The following is a 20,003-nucleotide window of genomic DNA, read 5'->3' on the forward strand; positions in this document are numbered from 1 at the left end:
AATCCTGTACCCAAATCGTTCTTGTCCTTTCATCAACCACTTGTGCTTTGCAGCCTTTAATAAGACTAATGTGCGGGATTTTTTCCGGATTTCATTTTGTATTCCATAACTTTTTTCTTGCAAGACAAGGCATGCTCTTCTTCCTAGCATTATATAGGTTAATCACAAGATTTTTCTCAGCACGAAGTTTGAGACGCCTTCCCTTTACAACTTTACATCCAAGTCTGAGAACTCTAAAGCAATTTCGCCATTTTCTATCGTTCGAGAGAATTATCGACTAAGGTAAAAGGTCCTCTGGAAAGAATCCTGAAAGGCACCTCAGCTCTAACACTAGATTCCACCCATAATATCCACAAAATTAAAACCAACTGAGAAGATATCAAATTTTCGCCATTACACTCATTCCAGCTTCAGGGCTAAACACCATCCCCCAGTCTCTCTATCAAACCTCGCCATCATCGTCGCACAAGCATACCTTGATTCCTCAGAAACTCAACATGTCAATTTTCTCAGATTTACTAGTTCCTCACCTGAAACTCACTCGAGTCTTATAAAACACCAATCAGTAGGTATATATCGATTCTCAAGATAAAGATTAAAAGATCTAGTACCAACAAATTGTAATCAAAGTGCTAAGATTGAATCAACATGCAAAAGTATTTTTTTGATAATTATTAGATATGCTATTCTATCTACTACCACGACTCAGCTCTTCTGATCCCTCATAACACCCCTACAAAATCAAGCAGCGCCAATTTTCCTTACTCATCAATCGGCCCAAAAGAACTCTCACCCTCGAGCCAGAAACCCCTCTAGAAATCCAGTTCCTCCTCCGGCTGCCCCATCAAACTCCACTGCTCCACCGCATGAATCTCCGCCGGCCACCTATTAACCAACCTCCTCGCATTTTTCTCCTCCCTCGAAAGCCTATGTTCATAGATCCCCGTCACATCCTCGCGATCTAGATTCGTTCTCTTCTCAATACACTTCTTCGACCCCTTAAACTTCTTCATCCCCAACACCAGGATCTCCACCACAGGGGGTTCCCAAGCCTCATCATTCGCGGCGCGATACTCCTGGAGGGATTTCTCCAGCAGATCCTTCATTTCCGAAGGTTTGTGCCCCAGCAGCTGCGAAACCGGTACGTCCAGCGGTTCATGGTAGACGATGGATGTATTGGGGAGACCGAGCCATTGATCAAACGGCTCGATGAGCAGCGTAACGGACTGCAGCGCGGGGAGTTTATACAGCCAATCGAGAAGCCAGCGAGCGGGGAGAGGCTCGAGGTAGAGGCCTTGCGCCAGCCAGACATTGAGGGGTAAAGCGATATGCTGCACGACGGGCACGATCCCGTCGTTGCGATACGACGCGGGAACGTTTTCTTTGAAGAGATATTTTTCCATGGTGCCGCTGGTCCAGGATGCAGAGGGGGGGAAGTAGATGGTATCGGTGTTGGGATTCCAGTAGAAATCGGATTCTTCGGTATTGGGACCGAGACCATTGCGAAGGATGCTTAGTGCTAAGCATCGAGATTCAGAATTGACATGACAGATGGAGGGAGTAGCCGAGAAATTTCCCTGCAGGGAAGCTCGCGTATCGTCATAGGCGTCGACTTTTACCTTGAGCGTTCGACCGCTTGGAAGTGCGTATTTCCAGACATGTAGACGAAGCTCTGGTGGAAGATTGCGAAATTGTGGGAAAAGGGGCTCCTCATCTGACTTCACGAAGCTGGAGCTGTGATCAAGTAACATAATTATAGGTGAGTATCCGTTCGGAGAATTTATTGAAAGAATGTAGGGGTATCTCGGCAACGCAAAAAAATGTAACTCTAGAATATCGTCCAAATTTCACTTAATGCTATTTTAATATCAAACACGGCTTAATTATTAATCCACAATTCAATGGGAATATAGAGACTTATCAAGGATATGAATAGTGGCGGTGTAATAATCTACGCGCGCGATAGGATCTCGGTCTGTTGGAAGCGGTCGACAATCCCTCGACATCTAGACTAGCCGCGGTCACATGAACTTTGGACACTCTCATCTAGAGCAATAAGATATGGAGGAAATAAGCGCAAGCGCTCTGATAAACTTTTCCAGGTGGTCTGGCCGGGTTGGAAGATGACCACGGCAGTGAAAGATTGAATTTTGGAGATGATTGGTTGATGTTTCAGAATCAAAACCACAATATTTGAAATTGAGCCACGGTCATAAGATACTGTCCCTTCAAGCACGCTCCTGAGATAGAAATAAGAATACCATTTGATGACCCAGAGGCAGAGACAGATACTTTGTTGACCTACATATTTTTTTTTTTGGCTGTAGGCTTCAAACTCTGATGCCTCTGAAAAGCAAAGTGAACGATGGTGTACAATATAGATGCTACGTATACTGGTTATTACAGTACGCCACCGTTCTTGTAATATTAAACATATAATGCGACTTGAAATTGAGGAGATGATATGAATGGTGTCGTAATAGCTTGAGACAACAGCAGGCTATTGACATATCCATGTTTCCAGAATGGCAAATCGTTGGTCCAGAAATCCTCAACAAATTCACCCAATAAGACAAATATCAATCTTCTTGAATTATAAAAAACAGGACACTTGTCCAATCCCCAGCTCCAATGATCTTGAAAGAATGTGCAACAACCAACTTTCAGAATAAAATATAACATACATTACTACATCTCAGTCGATTTCTGAACGAGACGCAGCTAAATGCCATTAAAACGTGAAATCTTAAATTCTTTCTCGCATGTCTCGCTAAAACTTCTCCTTCGACCATATGGTCTATATGTATATACATTCACCCAACCGTAATTCTTTATCCACATATCCCCATTGTCTCTTCAAACAAATTCCCTTTCAAGTCCCCATCTACCACTTTTCCCAATCATCATCTTTCTTTGCCCCAACGCCACTTCCATTTCCACCTCCACCATTCCTCTTGACAGCCGCAGTTCCAATTGATGCACTGGGTGCATGTTGTCTCTTGGTCCCAGCATCAGCGAAACTATCCCAGAAATCCTTCTTGCTCTCATCAATAGGTACATTCCTAGAAGGACCACCTCCACTACCTTCGACAAAACGATTGAATCCATCTGCGGCGCTTTTGGCTCCAGTTTGCGCATTTCGGGCAACTTGAGCGGCGGTAAGTTGTGCTTGTTTGGCTACATCGGATTCGGCGATCTGGGAAGAAAATTTATCAGTTGATGATCATTATGCGGGACATGAGAAAGCACAATCGATATGTGGTGTCAGAGAGATGAGATTACCTTCGCAGCAGTAGGTTGTATATATCCTTCATTAACAGTCTTTGCCGTCTTTCCCACAGTAGTTGTGAACCATCCAAAGCCCTTCGTAAGTGCCGCGACAGGATCTCTCTGTAAATCTTCAAGACCTGGTAGTTTTGGATTATTATCTTCTCTCTCAATTGGTTGACTTCCAAAACCTCCATATTTGCCTCCTTGTGAAGGTGGTAAATCCTCGGATCGATTCGCATTCGCAGCTCCAAGTCCAGCAAAATATCTATCGTCAACCTTCACTTTGCCATTAGAAGGACTCGCGTTTCTTGTTCTAAGAGGAGTTTGTGACTGGGAATTGCTAGAACTATGGTTGGAGAAAGATGTGGCAGCAGTTGTAGATTTTGAAGCAGGAGCTTTTGGTACGGGGACGTATTCGCGTTTCTCGACTTTGGCAGTGAGTCGTTCTTTGTATTCCTCTCCAACTTCGCCGGAATATCGCTCAGCAATCGTTGCATCATCCCAACTGTAAATGCGTCAGTTATGTGCCACTGCCCACCGCCTACCGCCCACCGCAATAATTGTGTCGCAACTAAAGTCCACTTACGTGATACCACTCATGACGTTTCTATCATCCTGGTCGAAGAATTCCCTCCAAGTCTTATTTCCTCCTTCTCTCATTCGCTCGATTTCTTGCGCCTTGAAAGCATCCATTGTGATACTTCTTACAAAACTAATGTGGACTCCCAATCCGCGGTGAACTCCAGCGCAAGATAGACAGATGAAAACGCCGAATTTTGGGGAAGCCCATTGAGGAGAAGGTGCGCCACAGTCGATACATCGGTCGTTTCCATTTGTTTTGGAGATATCAAGGAGCTGAGTTCAAGATATGTTTAGTATGAGTTCTGTTAGAAACGAGACAATGGATGTCTGCGCTCATGGATGGGCGCCCCCCATAGAGAGGAGATTACCTTTGATCTTGTCTCCGGATCAACCTCCCACATAGCCTTTGAAGTCATTTCTGCTATTGGCGTTGGATCAATTGCTAACTGTGTGTTTCCTGTCCCTCTAATCTCTCCAAGTCCCGTTGTCGATAAAACTGCCTGCTCAGGTTTCTTTGCGCTCCAAGTCTCAATTGCTCAATGACGTATTTTCAGATATTGATTGTCTTGCGCGAGTGTCGAGAATTCAGTGAGAGTAATTAAATTATCGATTGGTATGTACGATTATGAATAGTTATAGATGTTTATCGTCGAATGTAGATCGCTTGTAGTCTTGAAGTGGTGGGGCTTTACAAAGGGGAATTGAGGTTCTAAATTTGGGAGTGTTCGCGCAATGGAGGTCAAACCACGCTAAGTGAGATCTAGACCAATCAATATCCAAGGTTCAATACCTGCCTGGGTATCGTGATTGTAAGGATTGGGATTGGGTTTTGAGAAAAAAGGGGCAACCGATTTAAGGGTAGGTACTCAACGATTCGAATGGGGATGCAGGTCTCGTTCAGAATTGAGAGACAGTGGGTTATCAAAGTTTTGGCTGGAAGCACAGTGGGTCACGTCATCAATTTTTATGTCACTTGGGAAAGATGTCATTCTGCTGGTAAAATCGTTCACGTTATTATCATTGATCTGATAATGATAGGGTTGTCATCAATCATTAATCAATAATTTTTCCATGCCCACCCATCCCATATGGAAGCACGTCAGAAAAAAATCTAGTGTACACCCACAGAATGCCAGCAAAATTGTAATAAGACATAGTTTTTGAAAAAGAGTCATGAAGAACTATGAACCCATACTCGGAAATGAAAAAGTTAAGTCTGTCGGAAAGAAAGAGCGTAGAAGCCCAAAGATCTATTTAGACGCCATTAACAAATCCACCGAGTTAGTATTCATATGTCCACCTAAAAGAAAATCGTCAAAAAGATGATCGATCCATTGAGTAAATCAAAGGAGCAAATCCGTCCTTTCCTATGAGAGCTTTCACAACGCATCGACAATGGTCCAAAAGCAACGCATAGCAATGCATTAGTCTATCATCTGCAGGTCTGTAGAAGTCTCCTCTCATTCACATCATACAACGTTTCGTGCTTAAGCAGAAACGGTTTCAGCACCGGCTGGTGGGGCAGCGGCAGTCTCGGCGCTGGCATCAGCAGAGCCAGCGTTGACATCATCATCGGTCTTGTCTGGGCTGTCGATAGCGACCTTGACGGCGATCTCACGTCCTTCGATTTCCTTTCCGTTCATCTCAGCAACGGCCTTTTGTTGTTGTTCCTCGCTAGATAGAGTAACGAAGCCGAAGCCACGACCCTTGCGGGGTTCACCTCGGGCTTGGAGCTTCTTAACCATGAAACGGGGGATTGGGCGAAGGGCGATCTTGGCAGAAGTTGGCTCATAGACGGCAAAGAGTTCCTTGAGCTACAATTTTGTTAGCAAATTCATACGAAAGAGGCTGTTTTTAAACGTACCTTATCCTCGTGGAGATCGTATGGAAGGTTAGCAACCATGACCTTGTTCTTGGATGGAATTCCATCAGCTGGTGGACCACGCTCGCGACGCTCACGGGGTGGGCGAGTAGTTTGTGGCTTAGCCTCCTTGGACTCAGTAGTGGCTTGGTTGGTAGTTTCGGTCAAAGGAAGAACCTCAGTGGTAGCAGGTGCCTCGGTAGCGCCATCCTCAGTGCGGGACTGTAGTTATATCAGCAAACTGTTCTCCTGGGAAATGTAACTTTCAAAAAACTTACAGCGTTGTTGCGGCGTCCTCCACGTCCACGGGCACGTCCACGTCCACGGCCAGATTGTCTGCGGCGTCCACCCTCACCGCCAGATTGACCCTCTCCTCCGCTTGCAGCAGTCTCAGTCTTGTCGTTTGTCTCTGGCTTGCGAGCAAGTTGAACAGAAACCTTGCGATCCAAGATCTCCTTTCCAGAGAGCTCAGAGATAGCACGCTCGGCCTCAGTTGGGGTTGAAAGGTCGACGAAAGCATATCCGACTGGACGCTCGGTACGTGGGTTCTTTGGGATAGAGGTGGATTCACTGTGTCAAAGTATTAGCTCGTGTAGTAAAAATGGTACAAATTAAATATATTAGGAAAGTGCAGAGATACTCGCAGCTTCCCAAAATCTGCTTATTTCAGGTGGCATACGAATTTTGATAGAAAAATGAAGGCGACGTTGAAGATGACGTGTGAAAGTGAATGTCGAGGCAATACTTACATTAAGTATCCCTTGAAAAAGGCTTGCAACTCCCCCTCGGTGGTCGCGTATGCGAGGTTACCGATGTAAAGTCTTCTTCCCTCTGCAGCACTGGCCAAAACAGCTTCCTTGTCGGTAGTAGTGTTGGCAGCCTTCTCACCAGTGGTGGTCTCGGCGGGCTTGTCAGAGATGGATGTGTTGCCAAGAGCGGCAGTAACGTCGGTGACGGCGTCAGAAACTTTCTCCACGATGCTAGACATGATGATAATTGATTTGATGGTATGTGGTAGTTAAGACTGAGTAGAAGCTTGAATTGAATTGAAAATTGATCGACGTTTGCTGGGAGTGTGTTTTAATACTCTCTGAACAAATTGGGGGAGTTGGAAAAGGGTAGCTAGGTGCCCTAGTGGTCTGGTTTTGGGGAAGTTGGTTGAGGATTTGTTGTGATTGACACTTGATGGAATTCTTGAAGTTGAGGTGTTCAAAAGGAAAGGGAGAAAGAAGTCGGGATTGCGCAGTGGGCAGAATATATCAAATTCCAATGGAATCGCTGGGGCAGCCGCATCTTAGCGAGTGGCACTTACCGTAATTGGATTAAAGCCAGTGGCTGAACAGGGCTGGGAATGGGGATTCTATTCGATTAGAGAATTTTGAGATTAGACAGAAGGTTCGACGCAAAGCAGAAATCCACCGTGAGCAGGAGGAAGGTCGTGATTAATTGGCTGAGGGAAGGGAAGAATCATTGATAAGGTGGCAGGCAATTGGGAAGTGGCAGTTGGCAGGTGGCACGGGTGGTACGGTGAGAAGGAGATTTGATATTGAATGAACATGGGGAAATGGTGAGATAGGAGGTAAAGAGGAATGAATGGAGTTATTCTATTTGGATTACCAGGATATATATGTGTGTGTATTCTATATTCTATATTCTGTATTCCATATTCTGTATTCTACATTCTACATTCTACTCATCGTTGGCTTGACATGATCGCCAGAGGTATAGCGAGATAGGAGATACCTAGGTAAGGAGGAATCATGGCGTAAAACGATTAGATATTGAAATGTATTGATTGTATTTTCTACCGGGACCCCATGATAAGTAAGTACTGTATTGTCTCTACATGTAGCTCGGGATTCAATCACAAAGATACAACCCCCATAGCAAGCGAATCTACAAAGCCACCTGGAATCATACGGTGTGAGATTCGATGTTGTTCTCGAATGCCACATAACATGGGGAAATGGCGAAAAAGACAAGGTAAGGTAAGGAGTCATATCATAAAAGGGGAAGGATTAATGACTTGGCGATTGGGCGGGTGTTTACTTGTCTACCTGTATATGGTCAAGAGCATTATTTGGGAAAGGCGTACCTAGTACCTACCTGGTACCTACCTATCTATGTACGATGTACTCCGTATGGATCAATAGAATTTCCCGTCAATGAATGCTGTCACTGAATGCTTGATATTTTGTCATGTGATGTGAGTACCAGACGGGTCAATATCAATTGATGACAATAATACTGTCAGAGTACAAGAATGTCAAGAAAACGTCAAGAAAATGTCAAGAAATCATTAGGGCACTCTTTGATAGATTTGATAGATGATTCACACCTAAATATGTCATATTTCTTCTTATGACATCAAAATAGGTTCTAGAACCACTTAATAAATACTCGAGTAATAAAGTATGCAGATCGATCCATTGCTACGGAGTACATATATCAATATCTCCTCTATGTGTCTATCAAAAATCAAAATGCATCATCAATATTCACCAATATAATCAAATATAAATAAATACCCAATCAATTTGCATAATTCTGATTAACAAAGTGTCTTTTGTTATTATCTTATTTATATACTCTTGCCTATACCTAGGTATCTAGATATCTCAATGGTATCTAAAATCATTCATTCCTTATACCGTATCAGTATCTTCATCCCCCATCTTCCCAACACTTAAATTTCCATGTTCCCACTCTTTGTATGTAGTGTTGGCATTATGTACTCATAATCATAAGTATGCCTGCATTGCAGCTTGCTAGTTGGAAACAACGTTTTTCTTCTATAGCTTTCTGTTGCTAACCGTTCTTTGTCTTGTCTTGTTCTGTATGCATGAAGCCATTGACTGTTAGGTTTTTGAAGGGAAAACCGGTCATTTACCTCGCAATCACAATATAAAGACTTTGTTTCCTTCTGGAAGACTGCAAGACTGCAAGACAGGTTGTACGATAATCACTTGATACCACACAAAACCACAAACCACAGAATATCATACTACATGGATTCACCTTGAAAACTTACCCAGCCCTCTTGTTAATAATTGTTCATGCTGTAAGCAGTATGGGTGAATGAAATGGGAATTCGAAACAGTCAACTAATAACCAATGTCTCGTGACTTATTACATGCAACACTTCTTTGATAGTGGTGACCAAAAATTATTTTTCTTATCAACTGGTCGACTATGGATTTTATATCATGTCGAGTCATTCGTCGATACTTGCCATTGCCACAAACAATCATCAATCGCTTAAGTGTACCAAATGTCTGATATACTCAATGGCCAGCGGCATGATAGGAGCGCACTCATCCTTTATGGAACGGAAACTGGAAACTCTCAAGATGTGGCCGAAGAATTGGGACGCATTACAGAAAGACTTCATTTCATGACAAGGGTGTGTGAGATGGATGATGTTGATATTGTATGTAATTTCTTTCCCAAATTTTAACCAGATTATACTTATTTGAATATATCAGAGAGAATTATCAAAGTACACTTTTGTTATATTCACATTGTCAACCACAGGGCAAGGGGAATTTCCAAAAATGCAAGGAAAATTTTGGAATAGGTCTGTTGAGAAAGCGTTTGCCTCCCAATTGTATGAGTCACGTGAACTTCACCACTTTTGGTCTTGGTGATAGTTCTTATGCAAAGTAGGTACAAACTGGGATGGTAGTCATGTAGAGGGAAAGGGAGGAAGAAAGGCATTTGCTAAATAAATGATACTAACAACTTTTTAGGTTTAATTTTGCATCTCGTAAATTACATAAAAGATTGGAACAGCTGGGTGGGAATGAAATATATCCTAGAGGTGAAGCAGACGACAACACGATGAAGGGTAAGTGAACTTCTATTTCTCTGAGGAAAATCTCGTTCTTCTATTTTAATTGGAAACTCTTTGCCTACATACTTCATAGTGGAAGTTGCTCTATATCTTTCATCCCAAACTCTGCACCTGCCTAACTTCTAACGTAAAACAGTGTTGATGGAACTTTCCTCTCTTGGTATATTGATCTTAGGAAGAAACTCCTAGAATCATATCCATTGCCAGATGGCTTGGATCCAATTCCTGATGATGTCCTTCTACCCCCAAAATACTGGCTAGAATTGGCAACCGAATCTTCTACAGATAATGGGAAATCAAGTTCATCGCTTGAAAACACAGATGACAATGGTCAAACAAAATTTGATTTATTAAATAGCAAGCTTGCTCCTCCCAAAGACTTGGAAGCTTCCAACTTACCCAAAAACTCTACTGATCCGGATACACTTGGAGGAGCCGATATTCAAGCTCACCAATCTTCCGTCCCAAACACAGCGACAATGGCAGATAAATTTGGCCTGGAATCTGGGATAAGATTTGATAATGGTTTCGATGCACCAGGACCATCATCGAATCGGTTGACCGATTTCCACAAAGAGCAACCAGAAGATGACAATGTATTACCCCCGCCCGCACTTCTAAATGGATTTAAAAGGCATCGTTCACCACTTATTGTCACTCTGGAAGCCAACAAGCGCGTCACTCCTCCAGACCACTGGCAGGATGTTCGCGAGATGACCTTTAAGCTTAGGGGCAGAGATTTCATGTTGTATCCTGGGGATACTATATCAATCTATCCCAAAAACTTTCCTGAAGATGTTCAGACCCTCATTGATTTGATGGGATGGAACGATGTTGCGGATCTGAAGTTACACTTTAAACCAAAATCACCAGATTGGTTCGGCGCGAAAAACTTGATAATGGCCCCAGATGGTCTCAATAAGATTGGTGACGAACAAACACTCAGAGAGTTACTGATTCATAGTCTTGATTTTCAGGCCATTCCCAAACGTCGTTTCTTCGAGCTTATGGCCGGTTATACAAATGATCCGACACACAAAGAACGCCTCCTTGAGTTTCGAGATCCTCTCTATACCGATGAACTTTATGATTACACCACTCGTCCTCGTCGCAGCATTCTCGAATGTCTTCAGGATTTCCCAAGCGTCAAGCTTCCTTGGAAACATGCCATTACCATTTTCCCTGTGATCCGAGGTCGCGAATTCAGTATCTGCTCCGGTGGCGACTTTCACAAACCCAGCGTAGTCCTAGATAAACATTCCCGAAATTCTAAAGAATTGAACAATTACGGAAATTTCGATGATCCTAGACCCTTCAAAGATTATCAATTCCAAATTCTCGTCGCCATTGTCAAATACCGCACCGTTCTTCAAAAGGTTCGCAATGGTCTCTGTTCCCGTTATCTAGCCACTCTTCCCAAGGGAACAAATCTCACGATCCATTACAATGCGAACCCTTCTTTCTATAAAGTACCCCCGCTTGTGCCAAACCTTTCCCTCATCTTAGTCGGTGCAGGTACGGGAATCGCACCTCTACGCTCATTGATCTTACAACGCTTGAAACAAATTAAAGACACACCGGAGGGCAGAGTCCAGTTTGGAAAAGTCCACCTTATATATGGTGGACGCAATCGCAACGCGGATTACTTCTTTGCTAATGAATTGGAATCGGCCCAAGTAAAAGATCATGTACATACAAGTCCGGTTTTCTCACGAGATCAAAAACAGAAAGTTTACGTACAAGATGAGATTAGAGCACAAGGAAAGGAAATTGCAGATTTGCTCACGAGGCAAAAGGCAATGATTTATGTTTGTGGTAGCTCGGGTGGTATGCCCAAGGGTGTGAGATGTGCGTTCTTGAGCGTCTTGCAAATTCATGCGGGAATGAGTATGGAGGAAGCGGAGGCTTTTATCGCGAATCTGGAGAGGTTGAAGAGATATATACAAGAGACGTGGTAGAGTATCTTGCAAATGGAAGATGGAAAGTAGACAGTGCTGCATGGATTGACGGGTTGTAATTATTGCAGAATACATCAAATGCTGCGGAGATTCTATCCCCATACCAGACGCATGGATTGACGGCTGCTAGAATGGCTTGGGCCTGGGTATCATGTATCAATATCGGGATCCTTCATCGTGATTGTTTCTGGCGATACTATAGATTGTATTGTAAGATTACGATAAATTATATCACTCACTACCTTGATCCATCGAGCTTGATGATAAGCCACCTAAAATTCTGGATACTGGATAACGATCCATCATTCCATCCCCGTCCTCCTCCTCTTCTACATATACCTAGATGCATGTAACAATGTCACATCACCACCCACTCCATAAACCTATACGTCCCCGTCCCATAACTACGAAAAATTGATGGTGTAAATTCATAGTGTAAATTCATAGTGTAAATTCATAGTGTAAATTCATAGTGTAAATTCATAGTGTAAATTCATAGTGTAAATTCATAGTGTAAATTCATAGTGTAAATTCATAGTGTAAATTCATAGTGTAAATTCATAGTGTAAATTCATAGTGTAAATTCATAGTGTAATTCATAGTGTAAATTCACAGTATAGTATAGTAGTAAGAATTTACACCATAATCCCTATATTAACTACTATCCCCTCTCTTTCACTTTCACTTTCACTTTCGCTTTTACTTTTACTTTTACTTTCATCATCTCCATCTCCATCTCCATCTTCCTTATTGTTAAACATAAATATATCCCTATATTTTCTCTGATTTTGTAGACTCGTACTCGTACTTGTACTCGAGGGATCGATGTCGGAATTGGAATTGGAATTGGAATTGGTATCAGAAGGAGAAGGAGAGGGAGAAGGAGAAGGAGAAGTAAATCGCATGTTCAAAATAGATGGTATATCGATCGAAACCATGTATCCGCGCGCGTGAGGTAGATAGGTGATTTTTGTGTGGTGGGGGAGGAGAGGTGTGAGGGTTAGTGTGGATGGGGATGAGAGGTGGGAAATGCGATGGGAGGTGAGGTGTGGGGTGGATGGTGGAGAGGAGATGTATAGAGCTAGGATTCCGGTGCCTTTTAGGTGGATGTGGAGATTGAGATTGAGATTGAGGGTTGGTGGGGGGGGTGAAGAGGAGGGTAGGTTTGGGTTTGAGGTTGAGGTTGGAGGAGAGAGAGGAGATGTAGAAAAGGAAAATGAAAAGGAAAACTCTTAAGAATTGCAGCCGCGCCGACGAATTTGTTGAGGAGACGAGGATGGCGAGGGTTGATTGGTGGGCGGTGGGGGGTTGGGGATTTTGTTGGGAGTTTTGTTGATTATGTGTGCGTGCTTGTGGTTTTTGTTCTGAGGGGTTGGAGATGGAGGTGGGTGATTGTGATTGGAATTAGAATTGGAATTTGAGTTGGCGTTGGCGTTGGAAGTGGAAATGGAAGGTGGAGGGAGAGGGCGAGGGAAAGGAATAGTATATAAAGGACACGCGGTGAGGATTTCCCATCCGGATTCGGGTAATGTGATTAAGCATTTACTCGCGTTTGTTCCGCGGGAATGTAGGGATAGTGGAGGAGAGAGATTGTTGTCGGAGGAACTGTGCAGGATGTATTGTTTTTCTTTTTCTTCTGTTTCTGTTTCTGAATCTTCATCGGTGGTATTTTTCTTCTTGGGGAAAGAAGAATGCGAGAGAGGAAAAAAATCCTCAAGTCCGATGATCTCGGTGATGGAACCGGATGAAAATGTGTTGAATAATCCGAGGACTTTTATGTTGGTTTTGAGGGTTGAGGTGCGCAGTTTTAATATGCGATGGGTGTGGGAACTGGGGTATACGGATGTGGATTTTGCGGGGTGGGTGCGTAGGATGAGGGGGGGAGATGGGGGTGAGGATGGTGATTGGAAAGGGGTGCAGGAAAGTCGGGAGATAATAGAGGTGTCGTGATGAGAGGGTTTATCGGTTATGGATAGGAGACCGCCGGAGAGAGAGCGTGCGGCGGCGTGGTAGGTGGAGTAGTGGGGATTGGGAGGAGGTTTGAAACATATCCCAATCTGGGATTATGTTTTCGAGATGCGTGGTTAGGTGTGAGGTGTGTGAGTTGGTGTGGATGTGCCTATATTGTTTAGTTAGTATTCGTCTGGGATGGTAAACTCAAAGAAAGTTAAGGAGAGAGAAAATGTACCAAGCATGAGTAGCGGGATCGTTGGGCCAGAAATCATCGGAGTTGCGCATGGCTATTTTCTTTGCGGGATGGGTTGATGAGGAGAGTAATGTTTGAGGAGAGAAAATATTGGTAGGATATTGGGACATGCATGATATTACTCTGTCTTTGAAATAAAAAAGTAGTGAGTCGTGGATTGCGTTTTGATAGGCTGGTATTAATTCTCTTCTGTCTTCAGCATTTTTCAGATCATCTAGTAATCCTTGAGTGTCCAGTTTGACCGCATTTATACCACAGCTGACGAGAAATCTATAGAAGCTTTAGCAATTTGGTAGGGCGAAAGGAGGAATTATGATAAATAGTAGGAAACAACACGTACGAATAAAAGTCGTCATAGAATCTTCTCACATCGCAAGCATCTACAACCCACATTCCGCTACGCCGTGAATTATTGATTTCTACCCATCGCAACTTATACTTCCTTCCGATCTCACTCTCGGGCTCAATACCTCCCCAATAACCAAAGATGCCGTGCCAAACTCCAATGTTTCTGATCCATGGATAGGATTGTCTAATCCGTAGTGAGAGATTGGCAAGACCTTCTGGGAAGGATGTTAATAAAGCCTCGAATCTTGACCAACGATGTTGATTTGGGAAAGTTTCGGAGCCGAAAGGGGTTATGGATTGCCATCCATCGTCTATGATAGTTGTAGATGGGTAGATTGATGATTTTCCCAGATCGTCAAGTGTGCCAAAGAGAGTAGTAGATGTCAAGGTAGGACCTAGAGAATTCCATGTACAATATACTAGCTCGTCGTGGAAACTTTTCTTGTCGTTAGGATCTAGAGATTTTGTGACCCTTCCACTCGTAATAGGCTCTGTGTTCAAGCTTTCCCGAACAACCCTTTTTGCATGGCTCATTGCAGCTGTGATACCCTCCTCTACAGTTTTTCCTACGGCACAGATAACAATTCCATCTCTTGCCTCTTCATTCTCATTCTTTCCTATAAAAGTGATACTACCATTCTCACCAGATGTCAATGTCGTTACAACACCATTCATACTTAGCGCAAGCATCACAAAGTTCATTCCATCACTTCTTAGAAAGGATACCAGAATCGCTTTTGGTTCCGCATCTTCGGTGTAGAATTGACAATCATCTTCGCCCAATTCAAATTTGGATCCGCCATGACGTGGTACTAGCCAGAAATTCATTCGTTTGACGAGTGCAAAATATTGAACAATATCCTTTGGGAACCCAATGGTAGTTCGTTGAACACTTGGTTCGGTAGCTGAAGTGACAGAAGCAGGTATCGGGCACGTCAAAGTCCATACGGGCGAATCAGATGCTTCATGCTGTCCATGATACTTGACATGAAGATCAGCTGATAAGTTGGAGATATATTCCTTGATAGAAGACAACTGTAAAGTAGCTGGTGATTTCTGGAAAATGATCTCTGCATCACCAACAGGATTGGGATCATCATTCACCCACCTCCAGGATGACTCTCCGCTTCTTCTGTACTTGATGGTATAACAAATATGTTGTTCATTAAATGATTTCTGTTGTAGAGTGTTTGAAAAAACCAAAACTGAGGTCTCAGGGTCTGCAGCAAGCTTTGCTTTTTTGTCAGTTGCATTCAAAATCACAAGGCTAGACAATCAGATATCCTTACTATTGGTATATTATCATCACTTCGGGTGAGATCAAGCTGATTCCAGCTCATACCCTTCGAGCCATACCACAGTGCTACTTCCCAGTTGGTTTCTTCATCGTCCTGCGGAAATAACACAACTGTGACGTTAATCTACGCATATGTCAGTTGAACAGTTTGCCTCTGACACAGGAATTACGTCATGTGATCTTACCTGGTTCTCAGCAATAACTGTGGTCTGGCCCAGAAGCGGATAGGAAATAACTTGAGCACTCATTTTTCCTGATGATATCAATATGGCAATTACTTTCCGAACCCGAGTTTTGTTAAAGACCTGGGGAATTGGTGGTGCAGGTGCTCAAGATTAAGTTACCCGCCGAGCCCGCCACAGCAACCTAACCCCACAACCGTGCGCCCCCTGACAATCTATAAATTAGCGATGTGGGCCTCCAGGGCTTGTGTTTAACGGGGTTGTGGCGGACATCGTCACCGCTTCAGGAGTGTAACCGCTCTGTTGCCTTGAAGGGATCAGTTTCCAAGAAAAGCAAGAATCAATTCATTACCAGCCGGTGTAAAGATTGGGTTTGGAAATCTCTCCAAAACCTTTGGCTCTAGGATTACAAGTGTAAATGCCTCCAGAAGTACACTTCTAAATTTAAGGTTAATTTATTCGAAAATGAAGAATCCTTTTCGAGTCTGGGGAGGAAGATTGCAATATGGCTACAGCCATGCATAGGACAAATAAAGGGCTCAGTAGTTCCACTCAATATCTAAATTGTCATCAGACAAGATATTTCAAAGGTTATTTCAAAGGTCTCTTGATTTTTCCTTGAGAAGTATCTTCAGAAATCGCTTTCAACAATCACCATGGGTATCAACTCACTCAAAACTTTCGCGGCGCTTTTGCTCACAACAGCATCCATGGCATCAGCTCATGCTATACCAGCCACAGATCCCAATGTTGATAGGCCTACCAAAGCTCACGAGCTTGGCGCCCGTGCTGCCCCTTCAGAGACCTTTCTAACAAACACCGCTGTTGCTACCAGTGCTGAAGCTTATACGAATTGCTGTCAGTTCAAAGAAATTGGAGATAACAGTCTACAGCTCACTTTGAATCTCGCCGGTGTAAGTACATGCACACATTCGCCCCCCTGCTCAATATAACATTTGCGTCAAAGATATCAAATTATCTATGCGACCAATCTTTACATATCTTAAAGCTTACATACCGAATAGTGGGGAAACAGAAACCATCAAAAGAATCACACAATATCCGACGACAAGAACTGCGCTCTTGAACTGCGTGATGGAATATCCACCTTCAGTAAGAAACTTTCCCCATTTCTTCTCGTAACTGCCTTGCTGAATCATGGGGTCATCTAGGCGAAAAAAATGAAACAGTAGATGATTGGATGTGTGTTCCCTCTTACGGTGCTCTCAGAGACACCTTTGTGACTTTTAATTTTTCCAGTCTGGATCCTAGTCCTGTGCTTTTGGCTTTGAACAGAGTAGATCCAGGGCCTGAAGAATGGATTTGCATTATGCCGGTGAAGAGTCAAGAAGATTCCTGGATTTGCAAACCGCAGCAGTTGAACATCTGATTATCTTTTTTGTTCAAGAGATCAGATGTCGCTACTACCTTGGTTGCGTTGTGGAGCTAGATCTGAAGAGAAAGGACGTGTCGGAGAATGCAGAGATGTGTAACATCAACGAGAATGCTTCAAATATGATTCATTAGAAGCAAAAATAGAAGGGAACCATGTGTTTCTGATCACTTTATGTTCTAGTATTTTTGTAATTTAGGCGGTAAATAAAGATGACTTGGGTTTTGTTATATTCTTGATATCATTTTTGGAATGAAACTTATCGAATTCTGACATTTGCATTATGCAAATAGGAAAAGGCATTGCCTGCATTTTTTCTGAGCCAAGGTCTTTCTCCTATGATTAGTGATCATATAAAGCATTTTATTTTAGATTAAAGCTAAATTGGGTTTTGGCAACTACTTGAGATTAGGCAGTCTCTTCGCATGGTCGTCAACCTTCCCTAGCACGAAGCCCTCTTCCTATAGTTACAACCCAATCATTGCCTTCCAATCAGAGAATATGTCAGATATGTCCTGGTCGGGCCAATCTCGACAGACCTTCCCAACGGTATAATCTCTCCAGTGGGATATCCATCTGCTCTTCCGCACATGATTGTATCTGTCCCTTAAGATTAATTCTTTTGCTTCAAGGAACCAAGCTCGAGGTTCCATTTGGTGAGGATTTGGTAGAGCAAGTCTTGGTACACCTCGCAATCTTCGGTACGACCTAGTATGTCGTAGAACATGGGTATCACCATACAGAGGCAAATGGAGAAAGTGGTCTCTATATCTATGTTGGAGAGCCAGCTTTGCCTTACAATTCTCATTGGTGGGATTGTAGACAGATATCGAAAGGTATCTTGGAAAGAAGAATGTATAAGGGTACCTCCCAATATCTAACCAAGTTTTCCGATAATGACAGAGTCCCTGCCAGTTTTCGATCAAGTCAGCCAAATGCTTTCCATGACGAGGATACCACTGCTTACGGATAATTTGAAGGGGTGCGTCTTGATACCAACTTCTAACTGTGCTATACATTGGAGTGAAAGTCGTTTTGTCGGAAAACTGACAACAGCCCAATGGATTGCAAAAGGCTACGGATAGATCTTGATTGCACTTTTGATCAACATATAAAGCTAGGCTGAAGGGTTTCGGGTGATGAATCTTGCAAGAAGTATAGAAGCGGCGACAAGTAAGCCCTAAACAAGCAATCATACATGGACTGAGTTCGTCGAATATGTTCATGAGAATATCATGTGGAAGATCATTGATGGTAACGTGGCGAGTCTTTGTCTCGATAGCGTCATCTATACAATGGTCGGGGCTAGACACACCATCCTGGCGCTCAACGATGGGCTGGATATCAAGAGTTTTAATCTCTGTAGAGGTTGGCTCTGGGATTAATTCGCCGTCGTTAACTTGGTCTAGATTTTCAGGTGACTCCATGATCTCGGAATTCAAAATTAGTTTTCGGCAAAGAACCCTTTGGCTTCGTTCAGTTTCGGTCGTCTTCAGTATTTTTTGATCCTTTGGAAGCTGATATTCCATGTGGTACAGGCTTTGATGATATTTAGTTGTGCTTTTGGTAGTTCGATGGATTTCAGGAACTCTTCGTGTGATATATATAAAGTTATCACCGATGAGGTGGATTGTTCTTTAACTAACAGGAGATATCTTGATTTCCCTACACGGAGTGCGCATTACGTAATGGAGAGCTGTACGGTACTGGTATCTGACTATTGGTAACGTAGCAAGATAGTTTTCGAATTCGCGCTACTTTGAGTGAATTCGATTACTCGGTTTTCTTCGCGGGATACCTAGTACGGCCATTCCATTCACTCCGAAAGTTGTTTTATATTCACTAGAGTGCGGATGGGAAGAATACTATAGCTAAAGGCAGTCAGTCATACGGCAGTGATTATTCTGGTACTGGCGCGTCAGTTTGCCGTAAAGTAAAGTCGCTGTTACGGTGCAGGGTTGTGGATTATAAATGTCAACTTCGTCTCATGGACTCTCTCACACACACACTCAACAAGTTATTCCTACCAAATTATCATCTTCCACAAACAGATCTTCAATAAACTACCTTCGACAATATCTTTCTCGATATATCGCATCGAGATATCTCCTATATCGCCAATATGAGAAGCTTTGAGGGTTATGGCGAAAGCACCACAAAATATCTGCAATATGAACCAGTCGACGAGGACGATGGAACTCAAATTCTTAACATGGATTCCGATATCAAAGAAAGGTCTTCCGCGCAGATGGCTAGTAGATTTAATATATCCTCATTTCTGATTGTACTAATCAATTCTTTTAGGTCTCGCATCCTTTCGAAATGAGGACCTACCTTGCATCATCATCAAAATGCCCGCCGATATAATTACAGCTATTATGGGTGAACTCACACCCTGCATGTGCGCCTGTCTGGGAGTTATTTGTAAAGATATGTACCAGTACTTCAAATACGTCAACCCAAAGCTAGTCGACTTATCTGAGAGAGCGGGCTCGGGATTCCAAAATAAACCTCTCCATATGCTTCTCAAGACTTGGATCGGCCCCCAGTATCGCCGTGGAGTTTTGGTACCCCATCATTATCTTCTCAAATCCGTGTATGGAGAATTCCAAAAATTTCCAGGTGATAGGAAGGAACTTGAATTGGCGCACAGATACTTGGATTATCGTCGATCTACTGAGCCTATGATCATGGAAGATAGAAAGATGCGCATCTTTCCATTTGTACTATCAAATCCATGCAACAAAGGGGACAGCTGGAATGAGGAAGCTCTTGAAGTCATGAGGGAAGACCTTAAATCACGCCTTGATGATGTTCAGCCATGGTTTCATTTTTGGAATAACTATCATGTGTTTGGATTAGATGAATGTCGACATTATAAATATCTTCTTATCTGGCGAAAGCAGTGGATCTTAGATATGTCTTGGTCTAATTATGCTGAGTGGAGGGATGCGATAGGATTTTGATCACTGTTTTACTTCATAGGATGTATCTGATAGTATGGTCTTGTCCCTGTGATATCCAAGATGGTTTTTAGTACCACAATAAATCAG

At 43.0% G+C, this 20,003-nt stretch overlaps 8 protein-coding genes across 8 annotated transcripts; 3 read left to right on the plus strand and 5 right to left on the minus strand.

Annotated features, from left to right (window-relative positions):
- Nucleotides 1–812: 812 nt before the first annotated feature.
- On the minus strand, nucleotides 813–1,751 carry EAF02_004317 (uncharacterized protein; the record flags this gene model as incomplete). The annotated part of the gene is made up of 1 exon (XM_038900365.1): nucleotides 813–1,751. The coding sequence occupies one exon, from the start codon at nucleotides 1,749–1,751 to the stop codon at nucleotides 813–815; it is 939 nt and encodes a 312-aa protein (XP_038760072.1).
- Nucleotides 1,752–2,884: 1,133 nt separating this feature from the next.
- EAF02_004318 (uncharacterized protein) lies at nucleotides 2,885–4,268 on the minus strand (the record flags this gene model as incomplete). Its single annotated transcript, XM_038900366.1, has 4 exons — nucleotides 2,885–3,196; nucleotides 3,283–3,775; nucleotides 3,857–4,125; nucleotides 4,221–4,268. The coding sequence occupies 4 exons, from the start codon at nucleotides 4,266–4,268 to the stop codon at nucleotides 2,885–2,887; spliced, it is 1,122 nt and encodes a 373-aa protein (XP_038760073.1).
- Nucleotides 4,269–5,339: 1,071 nt separating this feature from the next.
- EAF02_004319 (uncharacterized protein) lies at nucleotides 5,340–6,701 on the minus strand (the record flags this gene model as incomplete). The annotated part of the gene is made up of 4 exons (XM_038900367.1): nucleotides 5,340–5,666; nucleotides 5,717–5,935; nucleotides 5,992–6,283; nucleotides 6,463–6,701. 4 exons carry the CDS (start codon nucleotides 6,699–6,701, stop codon nucleotides 5,340–5,342), a joined length of 1,077 nt encoding a protein of 358 aa, XP_038760074.1.
- A 2,283-nt stretch (nucleotides 6,702–8,984) lies between these two features.
- EAF02_004320 (uncharacterized protein) lies at nucleotides 8,985–11,524 on the plus strand (the record flags this gene model as incomplete). The annotated part of the gene is made up of 4 exons (XM_038900368.1): nucleotides 8,985–9,143; nucleotides 9,248–9,375; nucleotides 9,463–9,564; nucleotides 9,703–11,524. 4 exons carry the CDS (start codon nucleotides 8,985–8,987, stop codon nucleotides 11,522–11,524), a joined length of 2,211 nt encoding a protein of 736 aa, XP_038760075.1.
- A 1,959-nt stretch (nucleotides 11,525–13,483) lies between these two features.
- EAF02_004321 (uncharacterized protein) lies at nucleotides 13,484–15,623 on the minus strand (the record flags this gene model as incomplete). Its single annotated transcript, XM_038900369.1, has 5 exons — nucleotides 13,484–13,643; nucleotides 13,713–14,000; nucleotides 14,071–15,308; nucleotides 15,368–15,499; nucleotides 15,561–15,623. 5 exons carry the CDS (start codon nucleotides 15,621–15,623, stop codon nucleotides 13,484–13,486), a joined length of 1,881 nt encoding a protein of 626 aa, XP_038760076.1.
- A 590-nt stretch (nucleotides 15,624–16,213) lies between these two features.
- Nucleotides 16,214–16,947, plus strand: EAF02_004322 (uncharacterized protein; the record flags this gene model as incomplete). Its single annotated transcript, XM_038900370.1, has 3 exons — nucleotides 16,214–16,471; nucleotides 16,583–16,670; nucleotides 16,730–16,947. The coding sequence occupies 3 exons, from the start codon at nucleotides 16,214–16,216 to the stop codon at nucleotides 16,945–16,947; spliced, it is 564 nt and encodes a 187-aa protein (XP_038760077.1).
- Nucleotides 16,948–17,417: 470 nt separating this feature from the next.
- EAF02_004323 (uncharacterized protein) lies at nucleotides 17,418–18,479 on the minus strand (the record flags this gene model as incomplete). The annotated part of the gene is made up of 1 exon (XM_038900371.1): nucleotides 17,418–18,479. The coding sequence occupies one exon, from the start codon at nucleotides 18,477–18,479 to the stop codon at nucleotides 17,418–17,420; it is 1,062 nt and encodes a 353-aa protein (XP_038760078.1).
- A 593-nt stretch (nucleotides 18,480–19,072) lies between these two features.
- EAF02_004324 (uncharacterized protein) lies at nucleotides 19,073–19,916 on the plus strand (the record flags this gene model as incomplete). Its single annotated transcript, XM_038900372.1, has 2 exons — nucleotides 19,073–19,205; nucleotides 19,255–19,916. 2 exons carry the CDS (start codon nucleotides 19,073–19,075, stop codon nucleotides 19,914–19,916), a joined length of 795 nt encoding a protein of 264 aa, XP_038760079.1.
- Between the last annotated feature and the right edge of the window lie 87 nt (nucleotides 19,917–20,003).

Source organism: Botrytis sinoallii (genome assembly GCF_014898435.1).
Source record: "Botrytis sinoallii strain Bc 23 chromosome Unknown BSIN_006, whole genome shotgun sequence".
NCBI classification, from domain to species: Eukaryota; Fungi; Ascomycota; class Leotiomycetes; order Helotiales; family Sclerotiniaceae; genus Botrytis; species Botrytis sinoallii.